Source organism: Mirounga angustirostris, unplaced genomic scaffold (assembly GCF_029215605.1).
Source record: "Mirounga angustirostris isolate CCGP_5_RB_7025 unplaced genomic scaffold, mMirAng1.0.hap1 SCAF_11, whole genome shotgun sequence".
NCBI classification, from domain to species: Eukaryota; Metazoa; Chordata; class Mammalia; order Carnivora; family Phocidae; genus Mirounga; species Mirounga angustirostris.
The window spans coordinates 59705943-59727475 of NW_026991719.1; the positions used below are offsets into that span (position 1 = coordinate 59705943).

At 37.8% G+C, this 21533-nt stretch overlaps 1 protein-coding gene across 42 annotated transcripts in view; it reads left to right on the forward strand.

Moving 5' to 3' along the window:
• Window positions 1–4163: 4163 nt before the first annotated feature.
• LOC129045928 (uncharacterized) overlaps window positions 4164–21533 on the forward strand; it is a 149734-nt gene continuing 132364 nt past the window's right edge. For 11 of the 42 annotated variants that reach the window (XR_010406160.1, XR_010406164.1, XR_010406161.1 and 8 more), the window contains exons 1-3: window positions 4166–4328; window positions 4791–4853; window positions 8150–8279. Coding sequence is in view for 9 of the 42 variants with exons in the window: in XM_064574264.1 (XP_064430334.1) it covers window positions 4221–4328; window positions 4791–4853; window positions 8150–8279 (301 nt within the window). In the remaining 33 variants the exon portion in view is untranslated. Of the gene's footprint in view, window positions 4329–4790; window positions 4854–5296; window positions 5502–6873; window positions 6906–8149; window positions 8301–21533 lie in introns of all 42 variants that reach the window. The other 31 variants (XR_010406162.1, XR_010406165.1, XR_010406163.1 and 28 more) reach the window with 13 other exon arrangements.

Genomic DNA, 21533 nt, shown 5'->3' on the forward strand with positions numbered 1-21533 from the left:
AACCCAATTGAAAAATGGGCAAAGGATTTAAATAGACATTTCACCAAAGAAGATATGCAAATGGCCAATAAGTACATACAAAGATGCTCTACCCACGGGCGCCTGGGTGGCTCAGTTGGTTAAGCGACTGCCTTCGGCTCAGGTCATGATCCTGGAGTCCCGGGATCAAGTCCTGCATCGGGCTCCCTGCTCGGCAGGGAGTCTGCTTCTCCCTCTGACCCTCCTCCCTCTCATGCTCTCTGTCTCTCATTCTCTCTGTCTCAAATAAATAAATAAAATCTTTTTTTTTTTTAAAAAAAGATGCTCTACCTTGTTAGCCATCAGGGAAATGTAAATCAAAAACACAATGAGATGCTACTTCACACCTACTAAGCTAGCTATAATTAAAATGACAAATGTTAGTGAGGATGTGGAGAGACTGGCACCCTGATACTTGCTGGTGGTAATGTAAAATGGTACAGTACCTTGGAAAACAGTTTGCAGTTTTTTCAAAGGGTTCAATGTAGGGCTACCATATTATCCAGCAGTTCTATACCTAGGTATATGCCCAACGTAACTGAAAACATGTGTACACAAAACTTGTACACAAATGTTCATAGCAACATTATTCATAAGAGCCAACAAGTGGAAACAATTCAAACACACATACTGGATAAACAATATGTTGTATATCCATACAATGGGATGTTATTTAATCATAAAAGGAATGGAAAAGGAATAAAGTACTGATATATGCTATATCATGCATTAAACTTGAAAATATTATGCTAAACAAAAAAAGCCAGTCACAGAAGGTCACCTACTGTATTATTTAATTTATATGAAATTTTCAGAAGGGATAAAACCATAAAGACAGAAAATAAATTAGAATTTGCTAGGGACTTGTTTGTGGTGGGGAAAGGGGATGAGTGATAATGGGTATGGGATTTCTTTTTGGGGTAATGAAAATGTTCTGAAATTAGATAGTGGTGAGGGTTACACAAATCTGTGAGTATACTAACAACTACTGAATCATTCTCTTTGAAATGATGAATTTTATGGTATGGGAATTACATTTCAAAAAAAAAAAAAAAAGACCTTCAGGACAGTTCAACTTTACACAGAGAAAGCTGTGTGATTTTACATGTCTCATGATACATCCTCATTCTATATAAATGCCCTCAGTGGTTCAAAGTACATTTATAGATTTTTTCTTGTTCTCATACCCTACATCACTTAGTACAGTGCCTTGCAAAATGTATGATCTTATAAATCATTTTAGGTGTGAAATGTATGCAGTATATGTATTAAATGCTTTTTAATCTCCTTGAGTCCCCTAATAAAAAACATTACTCAACCCTCATGTTTTATTTTTCTCCACTTGTCCGTATATTCCCTGAGGCTAAGAATCATGGTAGATTTATCCCCATATTCTTTGCACACTCAAACCTCACTTTTATTCCCACCTTGTACATAGTACAGTGTCTGATACAAAGATACTGCTTATAATTCTTTTAAAACTCCTTTTATTTCCCCCTCCCCAAATTGAACCTAATCTTGTGGACCAATACTGTGTTTCATTCACATTTGTATTCTCTACCACCCTCTTGTGTAGCCCTATTCTTTTACATGCAAGTTCTTTTTTTTTTAGATTTTATTTATTTATTTATTTATTTATTTATTTATTTGAAAGAGAGAGAGAGCACATGCTCACGCATGAACTGGGGGGGGGGGGCGCAGAGGGGGAGGGAGAGAAAATGAATCTCAAGCTGAATGCTGAGCGCAGAGCCCGACATGGGGGTCGTGATCTGAGCTGAAACCAAGAGTCCCACACTTAACTGACTGAACCACCCAGGCACCCCTACATGCAAGTTTGTAATGAATGAACAAATTCTGTTATATCTGGTCTCTCATTTGCCACATCAAATTGTACTTTTCCCCAATTCATGTTTCAAATTAATGTATTCTAGCCTAACTATGCATGCATCTATTATTTGGACTGTCATTTATAGATTCATTACTCATTTGTTTGTCTTACAAAATAAATGCAAAGGTAAGAGAAACTATTGTTCCAGAGATCATTGCCTGTGCAATTATGCTTGTAAATTCTCCAACTGAGAGTCTGCTAAATATGGCCAGATGATGATGGTGAAATCCCAACTCTTCCTTTGCCTATTTGGATTTTATATCCTTGCAGGAGACAGTTTTCTTTTGAAACAATTACAATGAAAGAGGAAAACTGGGCTCTCAGAGAGAATGGAACAGGTACTGACTGGACCAGGAGTCCAGGAAGTCAACAGGATCAGCCTTGAAGAGCAAATAATTGTAGCCTAGCCACCAAACTCTGTCTTTGGTGTTTTCTGGAGGCATTTTTCTTGGGATCAAGGCAGGTAGACTAGAAGAAATGTGAGTGAGTAGAGGCAGGGGTTTCTACCTTTGCTGTGAATTAATAGAGCTTTTCTCCCCCTAAGTCCCCGGGTCTAGCACCTCTCAATTTGAAACACCACTCAATAAAACAGTGCATCAGGTTTTCCCCCCTAAAATTGACTAGCAGCTTCAAAAGCCTATTGTTCTACTAATGCTTCCTGCTGATTATTCATTTATACGTATTTCTTTAAAATCCAAATTGTCATTTGTTCCAGAGAGAAAAAGTCCTGGGAGTCATCAGAGCAAAACTGAAACAGGTTTCACTCAATGCTCTCCACTTTTCTACTTACCCTTAAATTGATGTAGAGAGATATTGTGTTATCTAGCTCAAAATAAATACACTTTGTAGTACAACCACATCCCCTGCAATACTCAGAATTGATTTTCCCTTTACCCTAGGTTGTTTGCCTGACTCCCTCCTCTCTTGGGATAAGTTATTTCTCAAGAGGTCAGGAGTTCCTTCTGCAATTGACTCCTGGTGTTTGCCCTACCAGTTTACAAGATGTGCTCACACTTGTCTAAACCCCAGGCAATGACACACCTCAAGCTTAAACTAAGACCTCTTCATCTCACTACACAGATTACTGACAACACAGATTGGCTCCATGCAATGTTTTACACAAGAATGGCCACAAATCAAGGCCCAGAAGTTTACACAATTCTCTACGATTAACCTCTATTTGAAGGTGACAATTATCAAAACAAAAAAAGCAAAAGTAACGATGCAAAGATATAGAATAAGCATATTCTATGCGGGTTCTTCCACAAAGCTAGAGATAACATTAGAATAGAGAGAGAAACTATACCTTTGGAAAGGGATTAGGACCGCTAAATTGTCTTTTCCATACTTAGGCAGCACAAACCTTCCCTCACTAATCTTTCACACCATCCAGGCACAATGCTTCACAAAGAAGTTTTAGCCTCATTTTTTAAACGTGTTTTGGGGGCTCACATCCAGCTAGTGTATTTTCCCTCATGGAGAGGGCCAGAAAAAGATAAACGTTTTGATAAATACAGAGGCTTCTTAAAGGAGTCAGGGTTGAGCTCAGTCAGTAGAGAAAGGAGCTTTAGGCTGGAGAACAGCATCCCAACCCCTTTATGAAGATGCTTACTATTGAATTAAACAAGGAAGCAACCTGTTTTGAATCCAGTTTTGTCACTGACTCACTGTATGAATTTAGGCCCAAACCCTTCCTATTTCTGTCTTCAGTTTTCCCACCTTTTCATTTAGTTAGATTAAGTAGACCTTGATCTCTAGCAGCACGGGGCTCACTGGAGCAAAAAGAATTAGGTTCTGTCCTCTCTTCCTAGCCCTTCTAGCTGTTAACATTTACTAGCTGTTGCAGCTTTTGGAAAATCGGTTCACTTCTTCTGGGCCTTAGTTTCCTCATCTATAAAATTGGGAAAATCAGTCCCCAGCTTACCTTATAGTATTATAATAATTTGGCAAAATAACAGAACGACAGGTTTGTCATTATAAAATGCCGTACACCTGTGAGGTAACTGAAAGTCGAGGAGAACGAGAGATAACTAGAATGTAGAAAGAAGAAAAGAGTGGAGGCAAAGGTAAAAGAAATCTGGGGTGGAAAAAGAAAAAAAAGGAGGAAGAACGAGGCAACTTCGATGAAGATAAAGGCTGTAAGAGGAAGCGCAGTCGCTCTGGAAAACTGGGGGAGGGGCCGCAGGGAAGCTGGGTCACGTTGCCGGCGGAGCCATTTCAGCATTGCACGGCGGTTGGGCGCGGACCTATTTGGCTGTGACGCCCACTCCAGGCTTTTATCGCCCTATCCCCTAGAGCTCATCTGAGACGTAAGATGGCGGCGTTCGTACTGAGGGAAAGTAGTGCCGGCGTACCAGCTGTGGAAAGCAGCCAAGGAACAAATCTGAGGGAAGTACAGAAGCTCGCCAAGTTTTGTTTTGTGGTGAGTGCTGAGCTTCACATCAGCTAGAAAAGTGTCCGTTAGTAAGGCCACCCACTTCGGGATCGCGTGGCCGGCCTGAGTTGGGGGAGGAGCGGGCCTGTTCATTTTTCTCTCTCGCCTCTCTATAAAATATCGGAGAGTAACTTCTCTTTCTTTAGTCACCTTGCCACCACTGATGAAGCTAGACGGTTGCGGATATTAGCTCGTAGGAGGGATTCTGAGCCGTTTTCCTCTCATTTTTTCTCGTTTAAATGGGTTTTTATTGACACCATGCGGGCCCAAAATGAAAGATCTCGTGTCCCCAGGGCGCTTTCAGGAACAGCCTAACCTGTTGGACCTACTTTCTCTTATTTTCTCCGTCCTGTTTCGCGTGCAAACGTTGTAGTTTTGATAAACTAATCAGTTTGTAGCATACTCATGGGCTAGATTGAAAAAAGTTTTTTAATGCCCTTTATGTTTCAGATGAGGACCTCTGGGCATTGCAATATTAACATTTGTTCTGGAAGCACATTGTTCTGTTCAGAGGTAGGTATGTGCGTCTGTGTACAGGTACTCTTTGGGGGAATTGTTACATTATTTTGTGGATTATTACCTTGATTTCTCACTGAGTAGGAAAAGAACTAGATTTCCGTGTTCAAATCTCTTGGTGAAAATAAATTTATATTAAACATAACATGTTTGGGGAAGACAGTAAAAAATTTACAGGTTTGTTTTTATGACGAGTAACTGGAAACAACCTGTATATCCCCATCTGTAGAATGTTTGAATAAATTGTGGGACATTCGTGTTATGAAATACTTTGCAGCTGTAGAAACAGATTTACCTCTTTACACACTTTTGATCTAGAGAATGTTAGATTGTTATGTGAGAAAAGTAAGTTGCAGATACCTAGTATGATCCTGTGTCTTTGATGGGAGGGGTGATGAGGGAATGTAAGATTAACTTTTTTTTTCTTTGTCTTTTTTGAGGGGATTTCCACATCTGTTATGAAATAAGTACTTAAGACATACAAACATATAAAGAATAACACAATGAGAGATGCAAAAAAAAAAAAAAAATACAGTGAACCTCTGATTTATCATCCAAACGTAAAAGTAATACATTACTATGATAGTTGAAGTTCTCCGTGTACCCATTCCTGGATTCATCTCTTTTCTTCCTTTATCCCCAGAGGTAACCATTATTTTAAACAGTGATTATATTTCCCAGGCATTTCTTAAACTTTTGTGACATGTGAACTACTTCTAAGATGGGTTATTTTTTTAAATAAATTTTGAAGAGAAATTTTTAAAAGAAAAGTGAACAAAAAAGATGAATTTTTAAGTGCCTGTTACCTGGATTGCAGAAACAGGGGCCGTTTGAAGTTGAAGGCAGAATCTAATTAAAAGAAAAAAACAGGAAATAAGTGTTGGTAAGGAAGTAGAGAAATCGGAACCTTGTACATTGCTTTTGGGATATAAAATGGTGCAGCTGTTGTGGGAAATAGTTTGGCGATTTCGCTGTAGGTTAAACGTAGAATTACCAAGCTTCCTTGCCAATGCTTGTTACTTCCTGTTTTTTTGTTTTTTGTTTTTTTTTTAAGAAAATTAACCATTTTAGTATGTTTGAAGTGGTATGTCATGGATTTGATTTGCGTTTTCCTAAAGACTGAATTGGGGCATGTTTCCATGTACTTGTTAGCCATTTGTATATTTTCTTTGTAGAAATGTCTATTCAGGTCCATTGTCCATTTTTTAATTTGGGTATTTTTGTTGAGTTGTAAGAAATCTTTATATATTCTGAACTGTTACATATATGGTTTGGAAGTTTTTTTCCCATTCTGTAGGTATTTTTCACTCTTTATTTATAATGTCCTTTGGTTTGGTGTACAGATTTTTTTTTAATTTGAAGTCCAATTTGTCTATTTTTTTCTTTTGTTACATGTGCTTTTGGTGTCAAATCTAAGAATTTTTTTTCAAATCCAAAGTCATGATTTATCTCTGTGTATTCTAAATGTTTTATGGTTTTAGCTCTTGTATTTATGTCATTGATCCATTTTTGAGTTAATTTTTGTATATGGTGTGAGGTCCAACTGCATTCTTTTACATGCACATAGCCAGTTGTCCCAGGACCATATGTTGAAGAGACTGTTCATTCCCTGTTGAATGGTCTTGGCATCCTTGTTGAAATCAATTAGCCACAGATGTATAGGTTTATTTCACGTCTTTCAAATTTATTCTGTTTGTCTCAGTATCTGTCCTTATGCTAGTACCACACTACTTTGATTACTGTAGATTGTAGTAAGTTTTAAAATCGCAAAATGTCACTCCTCCAGTTTTGTTCTTTTTCAAGGTTGTTTTGGCTTTCCGGGCCCCTTGCAATTCCATATGAATTTTAGGATCAGCTTGTCCATTTCTTTTTAAGTCATACGAAAAGAAATAAGAGGAGTTGCAAACCAAAAACACAGTAGTACTGGCTTTTATATTTATCTATGTAGTTATCTTTACCCATGTTCTTTATTTTTTCATACACTTTTGAGTTACTTTCTATTTTCCTTTCATTTTAGCCTGAAGAAGTCCCTTTGGCAGTTCTTGTAGGGTAGGTCTATTAGCAACAAATTCCCTCATATTTTCTTTATCTGCAAATGCCTTAATTTCTCCTTTCAGTTCTTTTGACAGATATATTTAAATATAATTCACACACCGTACAGTTACCTGTTTTAACTGGGTTAAAACTGGGTTGCCTGTTTAACTGGGTTAAACCCTAAACTGGTTACGGTTCAGTGGTTTTTAATCTATGTACAGCCATCACTACATTCATTTTAGAATATTTTCATCACCCCAAGAAGTCCATGCACTTTATTAGCCATAACCCCATATCTCCTTGAACCCTATCTGCCCAGCCCTAGGCAACCACTAATCTACTTTTTCTCTCTATAGATTTTCCAGTTTTGAACATTCTGTATGAATGGAACCATATAATATGTGGTTTGTTGTGATTGGCTTCTTTTACTTAGCATAATGCTTCAATGCTCATCCATGTTGTAGCATGTATCAGTACTTCATTCTATTTGTGGCGGAATAATGTTCCGTATTATGGATATACCACATTTTGTTTATGCATTCATTCATTGATGGACATTTAGGTTGTTTCCACCTTTAGGCTATTAAGAATAATTCTGCTAAAACATTCATGTACAAATTTCTTTGTAGACATAATTTTTCATTTCTCTAGGTGTATACTTAAGAGTGTTTTTGCTGGGTCTTATGTAGCTATGTTTAATTGTTGGAGAAACAGCCCAACTCTTTTCCAAAATGGCTGCAACCATTTTACGTTCACAGCAACAGTGTATGAGGGCTCTAACTTGTCTACGTCTACATTCTCACCAACCTTGTCATTATCTGACTTCATCCAATTCTAGTCATCCTAATGGATGTGAAGTCGTATCTCATTGTAGTCGTCTTTCCCACAAGGTTAGTCCTCAGATGGTGGTCCTCAGGGAGGGGCAATTTGAATATGCCCACAATCACCCTGGGATGACTGGTTTTGTTAGGGCTGTCTTTCCCTTACCACACCCAGCAGCCAAGATCCGCTTGCTGGGAACTAATTGTTTAATTGTTTTCCATAATGCCCCGGGGCATAAACTACTTTGAAAGTTAATCCAATCAAAATGTGGGTCCTTTGAAGAAATAGTTTTTGAGATTAGTGTTTGATATTTGTTCTGACCCTGGGTGGGCTCTTCCCAGTTGTTTTAGTCCTCAGTTCTCTCCTGCAAACTAGCTTATCGACAGTTTAGCCTCTGTATCTTGAATCTGCTAATTGACTTTTGCTTGTTTTTTTAGGAGTCCTTTAGGCTTGACCTTCTCCATGCTCTTGCAAATGAAGTCAGTCCCTGTGGGAAGAAATTAAGAGCCATCTGTTTTAATGTCTGCTGCTTCCCTCAAACAAAAGCTCTGAGCCGAGTCTCTGGAGGTGGGGTAGGAACAATGGCAAGTTTCTCTCTGAGTGACAGTACTTTGTGGAGGGGAGGGTGTAGCCAGAGGTCATCTGGGTTTGCTTTTCCTCATAACCCAGGGCAGGGATGATCAGGGTCCTGGTCTTTTCCATGCCCACACCCAATAAAGTATACATTCCACCAGTGGGGGCTGGAAGGGCTGGAACACCTGCCTCTCAACCACACTTGCTCAGGATTCAACCCTATTAACAGGCAGCTCGGGGCTGGATGAGAAACTCTCTTACTCCTGGGAAGAAAGCCCTCTGAATGGGACCTGGGGGGGAGGGGTGGAAAGGGAGCCCTGTGTTCTTGGTTGCAGGAATCTGGAGTGGAGATTCCCCTTCCCTGAGCTGAGATGAGGGAGGGAGGCAGTGGTTTTGGTTCAGATACAGACTCATCTTTCTTAATGAATTTTTGAAGTTGTTCTTGAATATATGTTTCTTCATTTTGCCGTTTGTCCTTAGATCAGTTTCCAGAGGCTTTAAATAAATAGTTTTCATCAGTTTCAGTGGGGAGCAGCAGGTCACTCAAGCTCCTCATACTGTCATGCCATAAGCTGATCTCTTTATTTTTGAAAGACATTTTTTATCAGATACAGATTTGTTGGTTGACAGCTTTTTTCTTTTCAGCACTTTAGATATGTCATTGCACTGCCTTCTGGCCTCCATGATGTCTGATGGTGGGTTGCTTCTCCTTTCTTGCTTGTAGGATTCTTTTTGGGGATTTCAACAGTTTGATTATACTACATCTCACTGTGGATGTCTTTGAGTTTATTCTCTTTGGGGTTCATTGAATTTTTTAAGTTACGTAGATTGGCCGCTGTTCAGATATTTTTTTTTTTTTTTAAAGATTTTATTTATTTATTTGAGAGAGAGAATGAGATAGAGAGCATGAGAAGGGGGGAGGGTCAGAGAGAGAGGCAGGCTCCCCACTGAGCAGGGAGCCCGATGCGGGACTCGATCCCGGGACTCCAGGATCATGACCTGAGCCGAAGGCAGTCCCTTAACCAACTGAGCCACCCAGGCGCCCTGTTCAGATATTCTTTATGATTCTCTTATTTTGTTCTGGACCTCTCATTTTGCATATGTTGGTACACTTGATGTTGTCTCTTAGGCTCTTTTCATTTTTCTTCAGTTTCCTCTTTTCCCATTCCTCAGACTAGATAATCTTTTTTTTTTTTTAAAGATTTTATTTATTTATTTATTTATTTATTTGAGAGAGAGAGAGAGAAACAGCATGAGAGGGATAGGGTCAGAGGGAGAAGCAGGCTCTCCGAGAGCCGGGAGCCCAATGCGGGACTCGATCCCAGGACTCCGGGATCATGCCCTGAGCCGAAGGCAGTCGCTTAACCAACTGAGCCACCCAGGCACCCCTCAGACTAGATAATCTTAATTTACCTATCTTCATGGTCATTTATTCTTTCTTCAGCCTATTGAAATTTTATGTTGAACCTCTCTAAAATTCAGGAATTTTTCATTTCAGTTATTGTGCTTTTCAGTTTCAGAATTTGTATTTGGTCCCTTTTTGTAATTTCTGTCTCTTTATTGTTATTTTCTGTTTATTGATATGCTGTTCTGGTTTCCTTTAGTTTTTATCCCTGGTTTCTGTTAGCTCTTTGGCATATTTATGATAGTTGATTTTTTTTAGAAAGTCTAATCTCTGGGCTTCGTTGGGGACACTTTCTGTTAACTTTTTTCATTCTGTGAATGGGCCATACTTGTTTGTTTACATGCCTAGTAAATTTTTTTTTATTTTTTATTATTTATTTTTTTATTTATTTGAGACAGAGAGAATGAGAGACAGAGAGCATGAGAGGGAGGAGTTTCAGAGGGAGAAGCAGACTCCCCGCCGAGCAGGGAGCCCGATGCGGGACTCGATCCCGGGACTCCAGGATCATGACCTGAGCCGAAGGCAGTCGCTTAACCAACTGAGCCACCCAGGCGCCCCATGCCTAATAAATTTTTAATGAAAATTTGTCTTGATAAGTAGGCACTTTGAATTTTATAGTATGGTGGCTCAGGAAATCAGAATATTTCCCCCCTCCCCAGGGTTTGTGTTGTTGCTTCTTGTGAGGTGCAGTCATCCACTTGTTTAGTGACAGTCCACTTGTTTAAAGTCTAAACTATTTTTGCACACTGTATTCCTTGTCATATGTGGTCACTAAAGTCTCCATTCCATTATCTTTGTTGTTAGGCAGTGTCCTGATAAGATTTCTTTAAATGACAAAATTTACAGCCCCTTTCTTCTTAAAGCACTGTCCTGATTGTAGTAAGTTTCTGATTAGGTTTAGAATTCTGAAAAAGTTGATCTTACGTTTTTTTGCCACCTTAATAATTTCAGTGGAGGGATGGATCCTAGGAGCTCCCTACTCCACCATTTTTGGTGTCCTCTCATCTCATACGTTTTGATACTGTGATTTTAATTATAATTCAGTTCACAGTACTTTCTATTAATTTTGCTTGTGAAAAAAAATTTGCTTGTGATTTCTTCTTTGACTCATGGGTAATTTAGAAATGTATTGTTTAATTTCCAAATATTTGTGGAATTCCAAGTTTTTCTTTTGGTTTTGGTTTTTCAAAATTTTATTGTGTTGGAGAACATAATCTGTATGATTTGAGTCCTAAAGTTATTCAGAGTATGGTTTGTGGGTCAAATCTGGCCTGTTGTCTGATTTTGTATGACTAGCAAACTATGAGTAGTTTTACATTTTTAAGTGGTTTAAAAATTCACGAGCAGAATTGTATTTCTTAACTCATGAAAATCATGTGAAGTTCAAATTTCAGTGTTCATGAATAGTTTTACTGGTATACAGTTATACTTAACCTGCATGCCCATTGTCTATGGATTCTTACATTCTACAACAGCAGAATTGAGTAATTAAGACAGTAACCATGTGGCCTGCAAAGACTAAAATATTTACTAACCAACTCTTCACCAGGTTTTGCTTACCCTTAAACAGCCCTGTACCTGTAACTTTACATTATGCTACCACCACTCCCTCATCAGCAATAACTGAGAAAAGATTTTATGCTATAGCATTCCTCTTAAACATGGAATAAAAATATTCTTTTTACATCTTACCATTTTACCAAGTTGAAAGGCAGAAAAAAGTGCACTGAACAAAAATACTGGTGACTGATGTATGAGGAAAACTACAACTATCTTATGCAAATAATTTTTTTGTATTAGACCTTTCTGCACATCTCTTTCTTCCATTCTAATTTTTTCCAAACTTAAATTTACCAAAAATAATAAATATTACACCATTTTTTATTCAAAATAATTTATCTTTACTAATGTACACATACATATTCTGTGTAGTTATAATCAACTTGTCTTAAAAATACCATTTTATATTTCATTTTCCCTCTTTAATGATATTTCATACAGTGTTATTTTATATCCATCAAGATGGGCCACAGAGCTGTATTTTCAAATGGGTTTTTAGTATTGAATTTCTTTTTTTTCCCTTTTTTACTGTTTGATCCCCTTCACCCATCCCTGCCTCCCATTGCCCCCCTCCTCCCCAGTCCCCATACCTCCGGCAACCACCAGTGTCTGTATTTGTGAGCTTGGTTTTGTTATTGCTGTTTTAGATTTCACATATAAGAGAGCTCGGTACAGTACTTGTCTTTCTCTGAGTTATTTCATTTAGCATAATGCCCTTGAGGTCCATTCATGTTGCTGCAAATGGCAAAATTTCATTCTTTTTTTTTTAATGGCTGAATAATACTGTGTAATATACACCACCCTTTTTTAATCCATTCATCCTCCAGTGGACACTTAGGTTGTTTCCTTATCTTGGCCATTGTAAATAATGCTGCAGTGGAACATGGAAGTGCATATATCTCTTGGAGATCCTGATTTAAATTCTCTTGTATATATACCCAGAAGGAGAATTGCTGGATCATATGGTAGTTCTATTTTTAATTTTTTGAGGAACCTCCGTATTGTTTTCAATAGTGGCTCCCCCAGTTTACATTCCTACCAGTAGTGCACAAGTGTTCCTTTTTCTCCACATTCTCACAAACACTTGTTACTTCTTGTCTTTTTGATGATAATCATTCTAACAGGTGTGAGGGTGATATCTCATTGTGGTTTTTTATTTGCATTTTCCTGATGATTAGTATTGTTGAGCATCTTTTCATGTACCTGTTGGCTATCTGGACATTTTCTTTGGAAAAATGTCTATTCAGATATTCTGCCCAGTTTTTACATTGGATTGTGTAACTATCTTAGGCCAGTAATTTTTGGCTCCCAATATGTTGGAAAAGAGTGGGAAGGTAACAGAAGTTTTACTTTGAAAAGTGAATAAAGCAGATTAAAAAAAATGTCAGGCCTGCATAGATCTGGAGAATATGAGGAGAGAAATCTTATCAATTGAAGCTGACTTCAAAATGACGTAGATGATAGAATTAATGGTTTAAGGATTCTAAACTTAAAAATGTTAAGTTGAAGTATGAAAGATACAAAAAATTTCAACTTCTGAGAATGAAAAGTATAATTGATTTTAAAATGTTGAGGGAGTTTCCCATCTTTTGTTATTAATTTCTAGTTTAATTATGGTTTGAGGTAATACTTTCTATACTGTCGGTTTTGTTTTAATGTAAGGCTTTGCTTTACATGAGTGTTTGTTCCTTATGTACTTAAAAAGAATGTGAATCCTGCTGTTGTTAGATTGAGTGTTTATACCATTGATTTCTATTTCTTTTGTCAGTTTTTGTTTCATGTAGTATGGAGCTCTGTTAGGTGCATATACATTTAGCAGTGCTGTGGCTTCTTGTTGAATTGGCCCTTTTCTCATTATGTAATTCCCCTCATTATTTCTGGTAATTTTCTTTGCTCTTCAATATGTTTTTGCATTCAATGTATAATATAACCAGCCCTGTTCTTTGGTTGGTCTTTGCATGGTGTGTATTTTCTCATTCCTTTACTTTAGTCTGCCTATATCAATATAGTTGAAGTCTGTTTCTTGTAGACAGGATATTGTGTCATGGTTTAGGTTTTTTTCTTTTTTTTTTGGTCATTATGACAATTTTTGTGTTTGAGTTTTACTGGTTAGGCAATTCATATTTAATGTAAATTTGGTATGTTTGGATTTAGGTTTACTACTTTATTCTTTGTTTTCTCTTTGTTCCTTTTTTGTTCCTCTTTCCCCCCCTTTCTGCCCTCTTTTGGGTTATTTGAATACTTTTTGGTTTTCCATTTATTTTATTATTTTTGAGTGTATCTTTTTATGTAGCCTTTTTAAGTATTTGCTTTAGGGGTTACACAGTATGTACTTAAGTTTTCACTGTCTGTTTTACCCTCTAATTTTGGAATGTAGAAACATTAACATCTTTTAGGCTTTAACTGTCTCTCTTTTATGCTATAATGTCATGTATTGCATTGGCATACATTGAAAACTATCAGAAGATGTTCATATCTTTTGTTTTCAACCTTGAAACAAATTTAAAGAATTAAGAGAAATAATCTTGCATTATTCAGATAAATATTTCCGTTGCTCTTTATTGATGATTCAGGTTTCCTTCTGGTATTTCCCTTCCATGTGAAGAACTTTTTTGTAGCAGTTATTACAGAGAAGCTATCAGGGGTTATATATTCTTAGTTTTCTATAATCTGAGAATGTCTTTATTTTACTTTCATTCCTGCTAGTTAATTTTTCTGGGTAGATTATTTTAGGCTGACATTTCCTTTCTTTCAACCGTTTAAACATGTGTGCCACTTCTGACTTCTGTGGTTTCTGATGGGAAATCAGTTACTTGAATCATTATCCCTCTATGTGGTAGTATTTTATTTTTCTCTTACTGCTTATATAATAGTTTCTTTAGCTTCGCTTTTTGGCAATTTTATTATGCTATATCTGGCTGTGGATTTCTCTGTGTTTATCCTTTTTGAAGTTTTCTTAGTTTCTTGAATCTGTAAGTCTGTGTCTCTTGCAAAATTTAGGAGGTTTTCAGGCATTGATTTTCTCAAATATTTTCAGTCTCTCTCTTTTCTCTTATCCTTCTGTTATTGTCTCATCATCTGTTATTGTCTTATCGTTCCCTGAGCCTTTGTACATTTATGTTCAATATTTTCTGTTAGTATTGGATAGTTTCTATTTATCTCTTTAAATTCCTTTGCCATCTCCATTGTGCTGTTGAATCTGTTCATTTATTTTTTAACTTTAGTTACTATATTTTTAACTTCAAAATTTTCACTTGTTGGCTGTTGACAAGATTTTCACTTTCAATATTTGTTGCAAGAAAGTTTGTGATTGCTTATCTCAGCATTTTTTTTCAGCATTTTTAGAAATAGTTGTTTTTTTTTTTTTTTAAAGATTTTATTTATTTATTTATTGGAGAGCGAACAAGAGAGAAACAGCATGAGAGAGGAGAGGGTCAGAGGGAGAAGCAGGCTCCCCGCCGAGCCGGGAGCCCGATGTGGGACTCGATCCCAGGACCCCGGGATCATGACCTGAGCCGAAGGCAGTCGCTTAACCAACTGAGCCACCCAGGCGCCCGGAAATAGTTGTTTTAAGGTCTTTATCAGATAGTTTTAAGAACTGTCATCTTGTTGGCTTTTTTTTTTTTTTTTTTTAAGTAGGCTCCATGCCCAGCGTGGAGCCCAGTGCAGGGCTTGAACTCATGACACTGAGATCAAGACCTGAGCTGGGATTAAGAGTCGGACATTTAACTGACTAAGCCACCCAGTAGCCCCTTGTTGGCATTTTTCACGATTTAATTCATGTCATGCAGCCTTGGCATTAATGCTACAGAAGTAATGCTGTGCCATTCTCTGTGCATCATACATATAAGTAGTCAGTGTGTCTTAATACATGTGATGTTAACTTTCATCTCTTGGTTAAATTGTACCAAAGTTTTCTACTGTAAAGTTACTGCTTTTTCCTTTCAATTTTATCTGTATCTTGGGGGGATATACTTTGAGATTATGCAAATGTCATGTTTCTCATCATACTTTTACCCACTGATTTTATCCATCCATGCCTTTTACCTTCCACAATGATTGTGTTAGTGTTTGTTTCAAGGTTATTTAGGATTTCCATTATTCCTTCTATGTTTAATAGTTGGAAGTCTGTAAGGAATAGCTGTCCCTTCTCCCTATTTTATTTACTTAAATATTTATTAGTATGGACTCATTGATATTTATTTCATTTTTTTGGTTATAATCTTAATGCTGTCATTTTGTTGTAATGGCTCTCAGGTTTAGCCATTGGGCTTTTTTTCAGGTTTGTCCTTTTGATATGCTCCCATGTTTTTTGGCATTGTACTCCTTTCTCCCACCACATTATGTATTAGACACATCTTGTTTTTTCCCCACCCAACTCTGGAATCAACCATTTTTCTAAGGAATCCTGATTCCTGTTATTGGAGAATGGTTTTTAGAAAACAGTATTTGTGTACTCATTGTGTACTCAGTATTGTGTACACAGAAACGCATGTTTTTGTGGTAGCATTATTTTGAGGTCCTCTCAGTCAACAGGAAGTATATGTTTATAGTCCCATATGTAGACATCCTTCTTTCTACAAGTATTCTTCTGTACATATGTGTACGTGTGGTTGTGTGTATGTAAAACCATGAATTCATATTAATATATGTGATTCCAAATAAAAGCACAGGGTTCATTCTCTTCTAGTCTTCCCATTTTTCTTCATTGTAATTCCTTTTTATGAAAGTTAAAAACCTCATTCTCATTATCCTTGATATATATACTTTGCTTAATTTTAGAAGTTTTTTGATTGTTTTTATATTTGAAACAGAGTTTCAAAATTACCAAAACATACCCCTCTGAAGAGCAAATTTCCTAACTAGAGTACAGTATTTGTGTACAGTATGTCTTCAGTCTTATAGTATATAGTCAAAACTACTGTTTCTAAAGTTACTTAAGTCAGTTCTTAATCTGCCCAGTTAAATTTGTTTATGTTACCCATTTGTTTTACAATTCAGTTTGTTATTTTTTGTATTCCATTTTGGGTTTCCCCCCACATGTTGGTTATGTTGAAATATGTATTTATTTTTTGGTTATGTGAAATATTACCGTGGTTCCAAGTGTCAGACCTACACAAAAAGGTTTATAAAGAGAAGTGTCACTTCCTTCCTCATATATTATACATAGGAAAAACATTCCTAACCACGCCCTGTATATAATCAGTCTTGGTAGTTTCTGCTTTATACTCCTTGAATTTCCTTTGCAGAAATGAACTGATATATGCTTATTTTTGTATATCCCATTTTTTTTCTTACATGAAAGGTTGTATACTACAGCTATTCTTTCGGAATTTGATTTTTCCCCCCCCATTTTCAGTATATCCTGGAAGAAGTCACTCTGTATCAGGTAATAGAGATCTTCCTCATTTTGTTTGTTTTGTTTTGTTTTACTGCTGCATTTTACTTTGTTGTTGGATGCACTATATTTTAACTAATCTTATGTATATGGGCATTTAGATTCTTTTCAGTGTTTTCCAGTTGCAAACAAGACTAGGCTATAGAGAATAGCTTTGTTTATATATATTTTTGTATTGTTGAAGATGTATCTCTGGTATAGACTTCTTTAAGAGTTGTTAATTGCTTTTAAAGGCTGTCTTGTTCAGTATTGCCAAATATCCCTCCAAATGATTGTACACTTTGCATTCATACCAGCAATGTGTGAGAGTACCTATGTCCTTACAGCCTCACCAATTGAATGTATTTTTTTTTTTTAAGACTTTATTTATTTATTTGACAGAGAGAGAGAGAGAGAGAGATCAAGCATAAGCAGGGGAAGCAGCAGGCAGAGGGAGAAGGAGAAGCAGCGTCCCTGCTGAGCAAGGAGCCCCATCCCAGGACCCTGGGATAATGACCCGAGCCAAAGGCAGATGCTTAACCGACTGAGCCACCCAGGTGCCCCTGAATGTAGTTTTAAACAAATGAAAGATTTTACCAGACATGCTGTGTTTTTTGCATTTAACAATAAACGGCAGTCATAAGTGTATACATATGCATACAAAACGCATAGATGCACACCTATGCATATATTTGCAATGGCTTCTTTCTTTTTTCCCCCCTATATATGTTTACCATATTTAAACAAGCCTCTCCTTTTTTATTTAAATATTTTACTTATTTGAGGGAGAGAGAGAGAGAGAGCAGGAGCAGAGGGGAGGGGTAGAGGGAGTGGGACAAGCAGACTCCCTGTGAGCCTGGAGCCCGATGTGGCGCTTGATCCCAGCACCCTGGCACCCTCAAGCCTCTCCTAATGAAACTTTAGTTTTTTCACTATTACATAAAATGGTATGAATAACTTCATAGTGGTTGTATTTTTGTGTTATTGTTGGAGTCATTTAAAATCAGTTTCTTTCATCAGTGTTTTAGTTTTCAGAGTACAGATCTTTTATCTCTTTGGTTAGGTTTATTTGTAGGTATCTTACGGTTTTGGTGCAATTTTAAATGGGACTGATTCCTTGATTTCCCTTTCTGCTGCTTCATTGTTGGTGTACAGAAATGGAACAGATTCCTGTATGTTGATTTTATATTCTGCGACTTTACTGAATTCATGTGTCAGTTCTAGCAATTTCTTTGGTGGAGTCTTGGGTTTTCTATATGGAGTATCATGTCATCTGCAAATAGAGACAGTTTGACTTCTTCCTTGCCTATTTGGATGCCTTTTCTTTTTGTTATCTGATTGCTGTGGCTAGCACTTCCAATACTGTGTTAAATAACAGTGGTGAGAGTGGACATCCATGTCTTGGTCCTGACCATAGAGGAAGAGCTCTGTTTTTGCCCATGGAAGATGTGGGTTTTTTGTATATGGCCTTTATTATGTTGAGTTATGTTCCCTCTGTCCCTACTTTCTTGAGGGTTTTTATCATGAATGGATCTTTGTACTTTGTCAAATGCTTTTTCTGCATCTATTGAGAGGATTGTATGGTCTCATTCTTTTTCTTTTATTAATGTAGTGTGTCATGTTGATTTGCGAATATTGAATGACTGTTGTTGCAGCCCCAAAATAAATCCCACTTGATCATGGTGAATCATTCTTTTCATGTACTGTTGGATTTGATTTGCTGGTATTTTGTTGAGAATTTTTGCACCCATGTTCATCAGGAATATTGGCTTGTATTTCTCTTTTTTAGTAGAGTCTTTGTCTGGTTTTGGAATCAAGATAATACTGGCCTCATAGGATGAGTTTGGAAGTTTTCCTTCCTTTTCTGTTTTTTTGGAACAGCTTCACAAGAATAGGAACTAATTCTTTAAACACCTGGTAGAATTCCCTTGTGAAGCCATCCTGCCCTGGACTTTTGTTTGTTGGGAGATTTTTGATTACTCATTCAGTTTCTGTACTGGTTATTGATCTGTTCAAGTTTTCTATTTCTTCCTGTTTCAGTTTTGGTCATTTATATGTTTCTAGGAATTTTTCCATTTCTTCCAGGTTGTCCAATTTGTTGACATTTAATTTTTCATAATATTCTCTTACAATATTTGGTTTTCTGTGGTGGTGGTTGTTCTTTCCCCTCTTTCACTTGTGATCTTATTTATTTGGGTCCTTTCTCTTTTTTTGGTAAGTCTGGCTAGGGGTTTATCAATTTTATGAATAGTTTCAAAGAAACAGCTGGTTTCATTCATCTGTTCTGTCTTTTTGTTTGTTTGTTTCAGTATCATTTATTTCTGTTCTAGTTTTCATTATTTCCCTTCTTCTGAGGACTGTAGGCTTTCTTTGTTGTTCTTTTTCTAGCTCCTTTAGGTGTATTTGAGATTTTTCTTGCTTCTTGAGGTAGGCCTGTATTGCTGTATATTTCCCTCTTCTGACAGCTTTTGCTGCATCCCAAAGGCTTTGGACCATTGTGTTTTCATTTTCATTTGTTTCCTTGTATTTTTTAATTTCTTCTTTAATTTCCTGGTTGACCAATTTATGGTGTTTAACCTCCATGTATTTGTAGTCTTCCCAAATTTTTTCTTGTGCTTGACTTCAAGTTTCATAGTGTTGTGGTCAGAAAAGATGCATTGTATGATCTCAATCTTTTTGTACTTATTGAGGCCTGATTTGTGACCTAATATGTGAGCTATTCTGCAGAATGTCTCATGTGTACTTGAAAAGAAATGTTGGGATAAAATGTTCTGAATTTATCTGTTAAATCCATCTGGTCCAGTTTGTCATTCAAAGCCATTGTTTCCTTGTTGATTTTCTTTTTTTTTTTTTTTTTCCTTGTTGATTTTCTGTTTAGATGATCTGTCCATTGATGTAAGTTGGGTATTAAAGTCCCCTACTCTTGGGGCGCCTGGGTGGCTCAGTTGTTAAGCGTCTGCCTTCGGCTCAGGTCATGATCCCAGGGTCCTGGGATCGAGCCCCGCATCGGGCTCCCTGCTCGGCGGGAAGTCCACTTCTCCCTCTCCCACTCCCCCTGCTTGTGTTCCCTCTCTGGCTGTGTCTCTCTCTGTCAAATAAATAAATAAAATCTTTAAAAAATATAAAAAATAAAAAAATAAAGTCCCCTACTCTTTGCTGTATATTTATCCATGAGTTCCTTTATGTTGGTTATTAATTGTTGTATATATTTGGGTACTCCCAAGTTGGGGGCAGATACATTTATGATTGTTAGATCTTCTTGTATGAATTGTCTCCTTTATTACAATACCGTGTCCTTCTTCATCTCTTGTTGTAGTGTTTGGTTTAAAGTCTAGTTTTTCTGGTTTAAGTATTGCTAGTCTGGGTTGCTTTTGACATCCACTGCATGGTAAATGTTTCTCCATTCCCTCACTTTCAATCTGCAGGTATGTTTAGGTCTAAAATGAGTCTCTTATAGGCAGCATACAGATGGGTCTTGTTTCTTTTATCCATTCTGATACCCTGTGTCTTTTGATTGGAGCGTTTAGTCCATTTACATTCAAAGTGATTATTGATAGATGAGAATTTAGTGCCATTTATTACTTGTTTTGTCATTGTTTCTGGAGATTTTCTCTGTCCCTTTCTAGTCTGTCACTTTTGGTCTTTCTTTCCCACCCAGAGAGTCACCTTGAGTATTTCCTGCAAGGCTGTTTTAGTGGTCATGAATTCCTTTAGTTTTTGTTTGGGAAATTTTCTCCTTCTATTCTGAATGATAGCCTTGCTGGATAGAGTATTCCTGGCTGCAGATATTTCCCATTTCAGCACTTTGAATATATCATGCAGCACTCTCCCTCTTCTCTCCCTCTTGCAGCACTCTGCTGCTCTATCCCTCAGGTCAGTCATCTGCAGAGGTCCTCCTTGCCTGCAGTGGGCAGTGTTTGGATCTTGGCCAGAATGTGATGAGTTTTAACTAGGTGTGATCTGGTCTGCTTGTTACATGAGACCTGATGCTACTTCCATTAGAACTGAAGCCTTGCAGAACTCTGTGGTCGGGGGGCACCTGGGTGGCTCAGTCACTTAAGTGTTGGCCTTTGACTCAGGTCTTGATCTCAGGGTCCTGGGATCAAGCCCTACGTCAGGCTCCCTGCTCATCAGGGAGCCTACTTCTTCCCTCTTCCTCTGCTCCTCCCTCCCCTCCTCATGCTCGCTCTCTTGCTCTCTCTCTCATCTTAAAAAAAAAAAAGAACTCTATGGTTGGTAGACGTCGTGCATGCCTGGCTTTCTACTGGTCTTCTGGGGAAGGGGCTGCTGTGCTTTCCCTTATGCACACTTGCTGGAGTCAAGTGTTAGCTGCAGAAGTGCACGGGGGCTGGGGAGGAGAGACTCCGTGAAAGCAGGTAAGCAGGTTAGGCAGCCAGGCAGCCAGTGTTGGGGCTGTGCTGTTTATTGAAGTTGGTTTGTGCTGAGAGGCCGTGGAGGGAAATGGCGCCACCCAGTCCTTTTTCCCTTGGAGAGGGAGTTTGTGCTTGCTGCTCTCAGGGAAGAACTCCCAGCAAAGTGAGTAATTTCCTCTCGTGTGTCCCATGTGTTATTCAGATCACTGTTTTCATACTGTCTCCAGGTTGCTTGCCTTCCTGGAGCAGTTCATTGCACTTTGGGCTCTATCCCAGCCAAGGCTGCTGACTTTCCAAAACTCCAAACTTTAGGGACTAGGTGTGCTGGGGACCTGCGATAGTCTTCTGGGGTAGGGTCTCACTCCACTGGAACTAATGCAGGTTTGATCAAGAAGGGCAGTCACGCAAGAGTGCAGGGGTAAAACAGGCTAAACAGCCAGTGTCTGATTTATCCACCCTCAGCCCGTGTCTCTCTGCCTATTCTGAGGGACGGGGGAGGGAAATCGCGGCCTTGGCTCTTTTGTCCCTTTTGT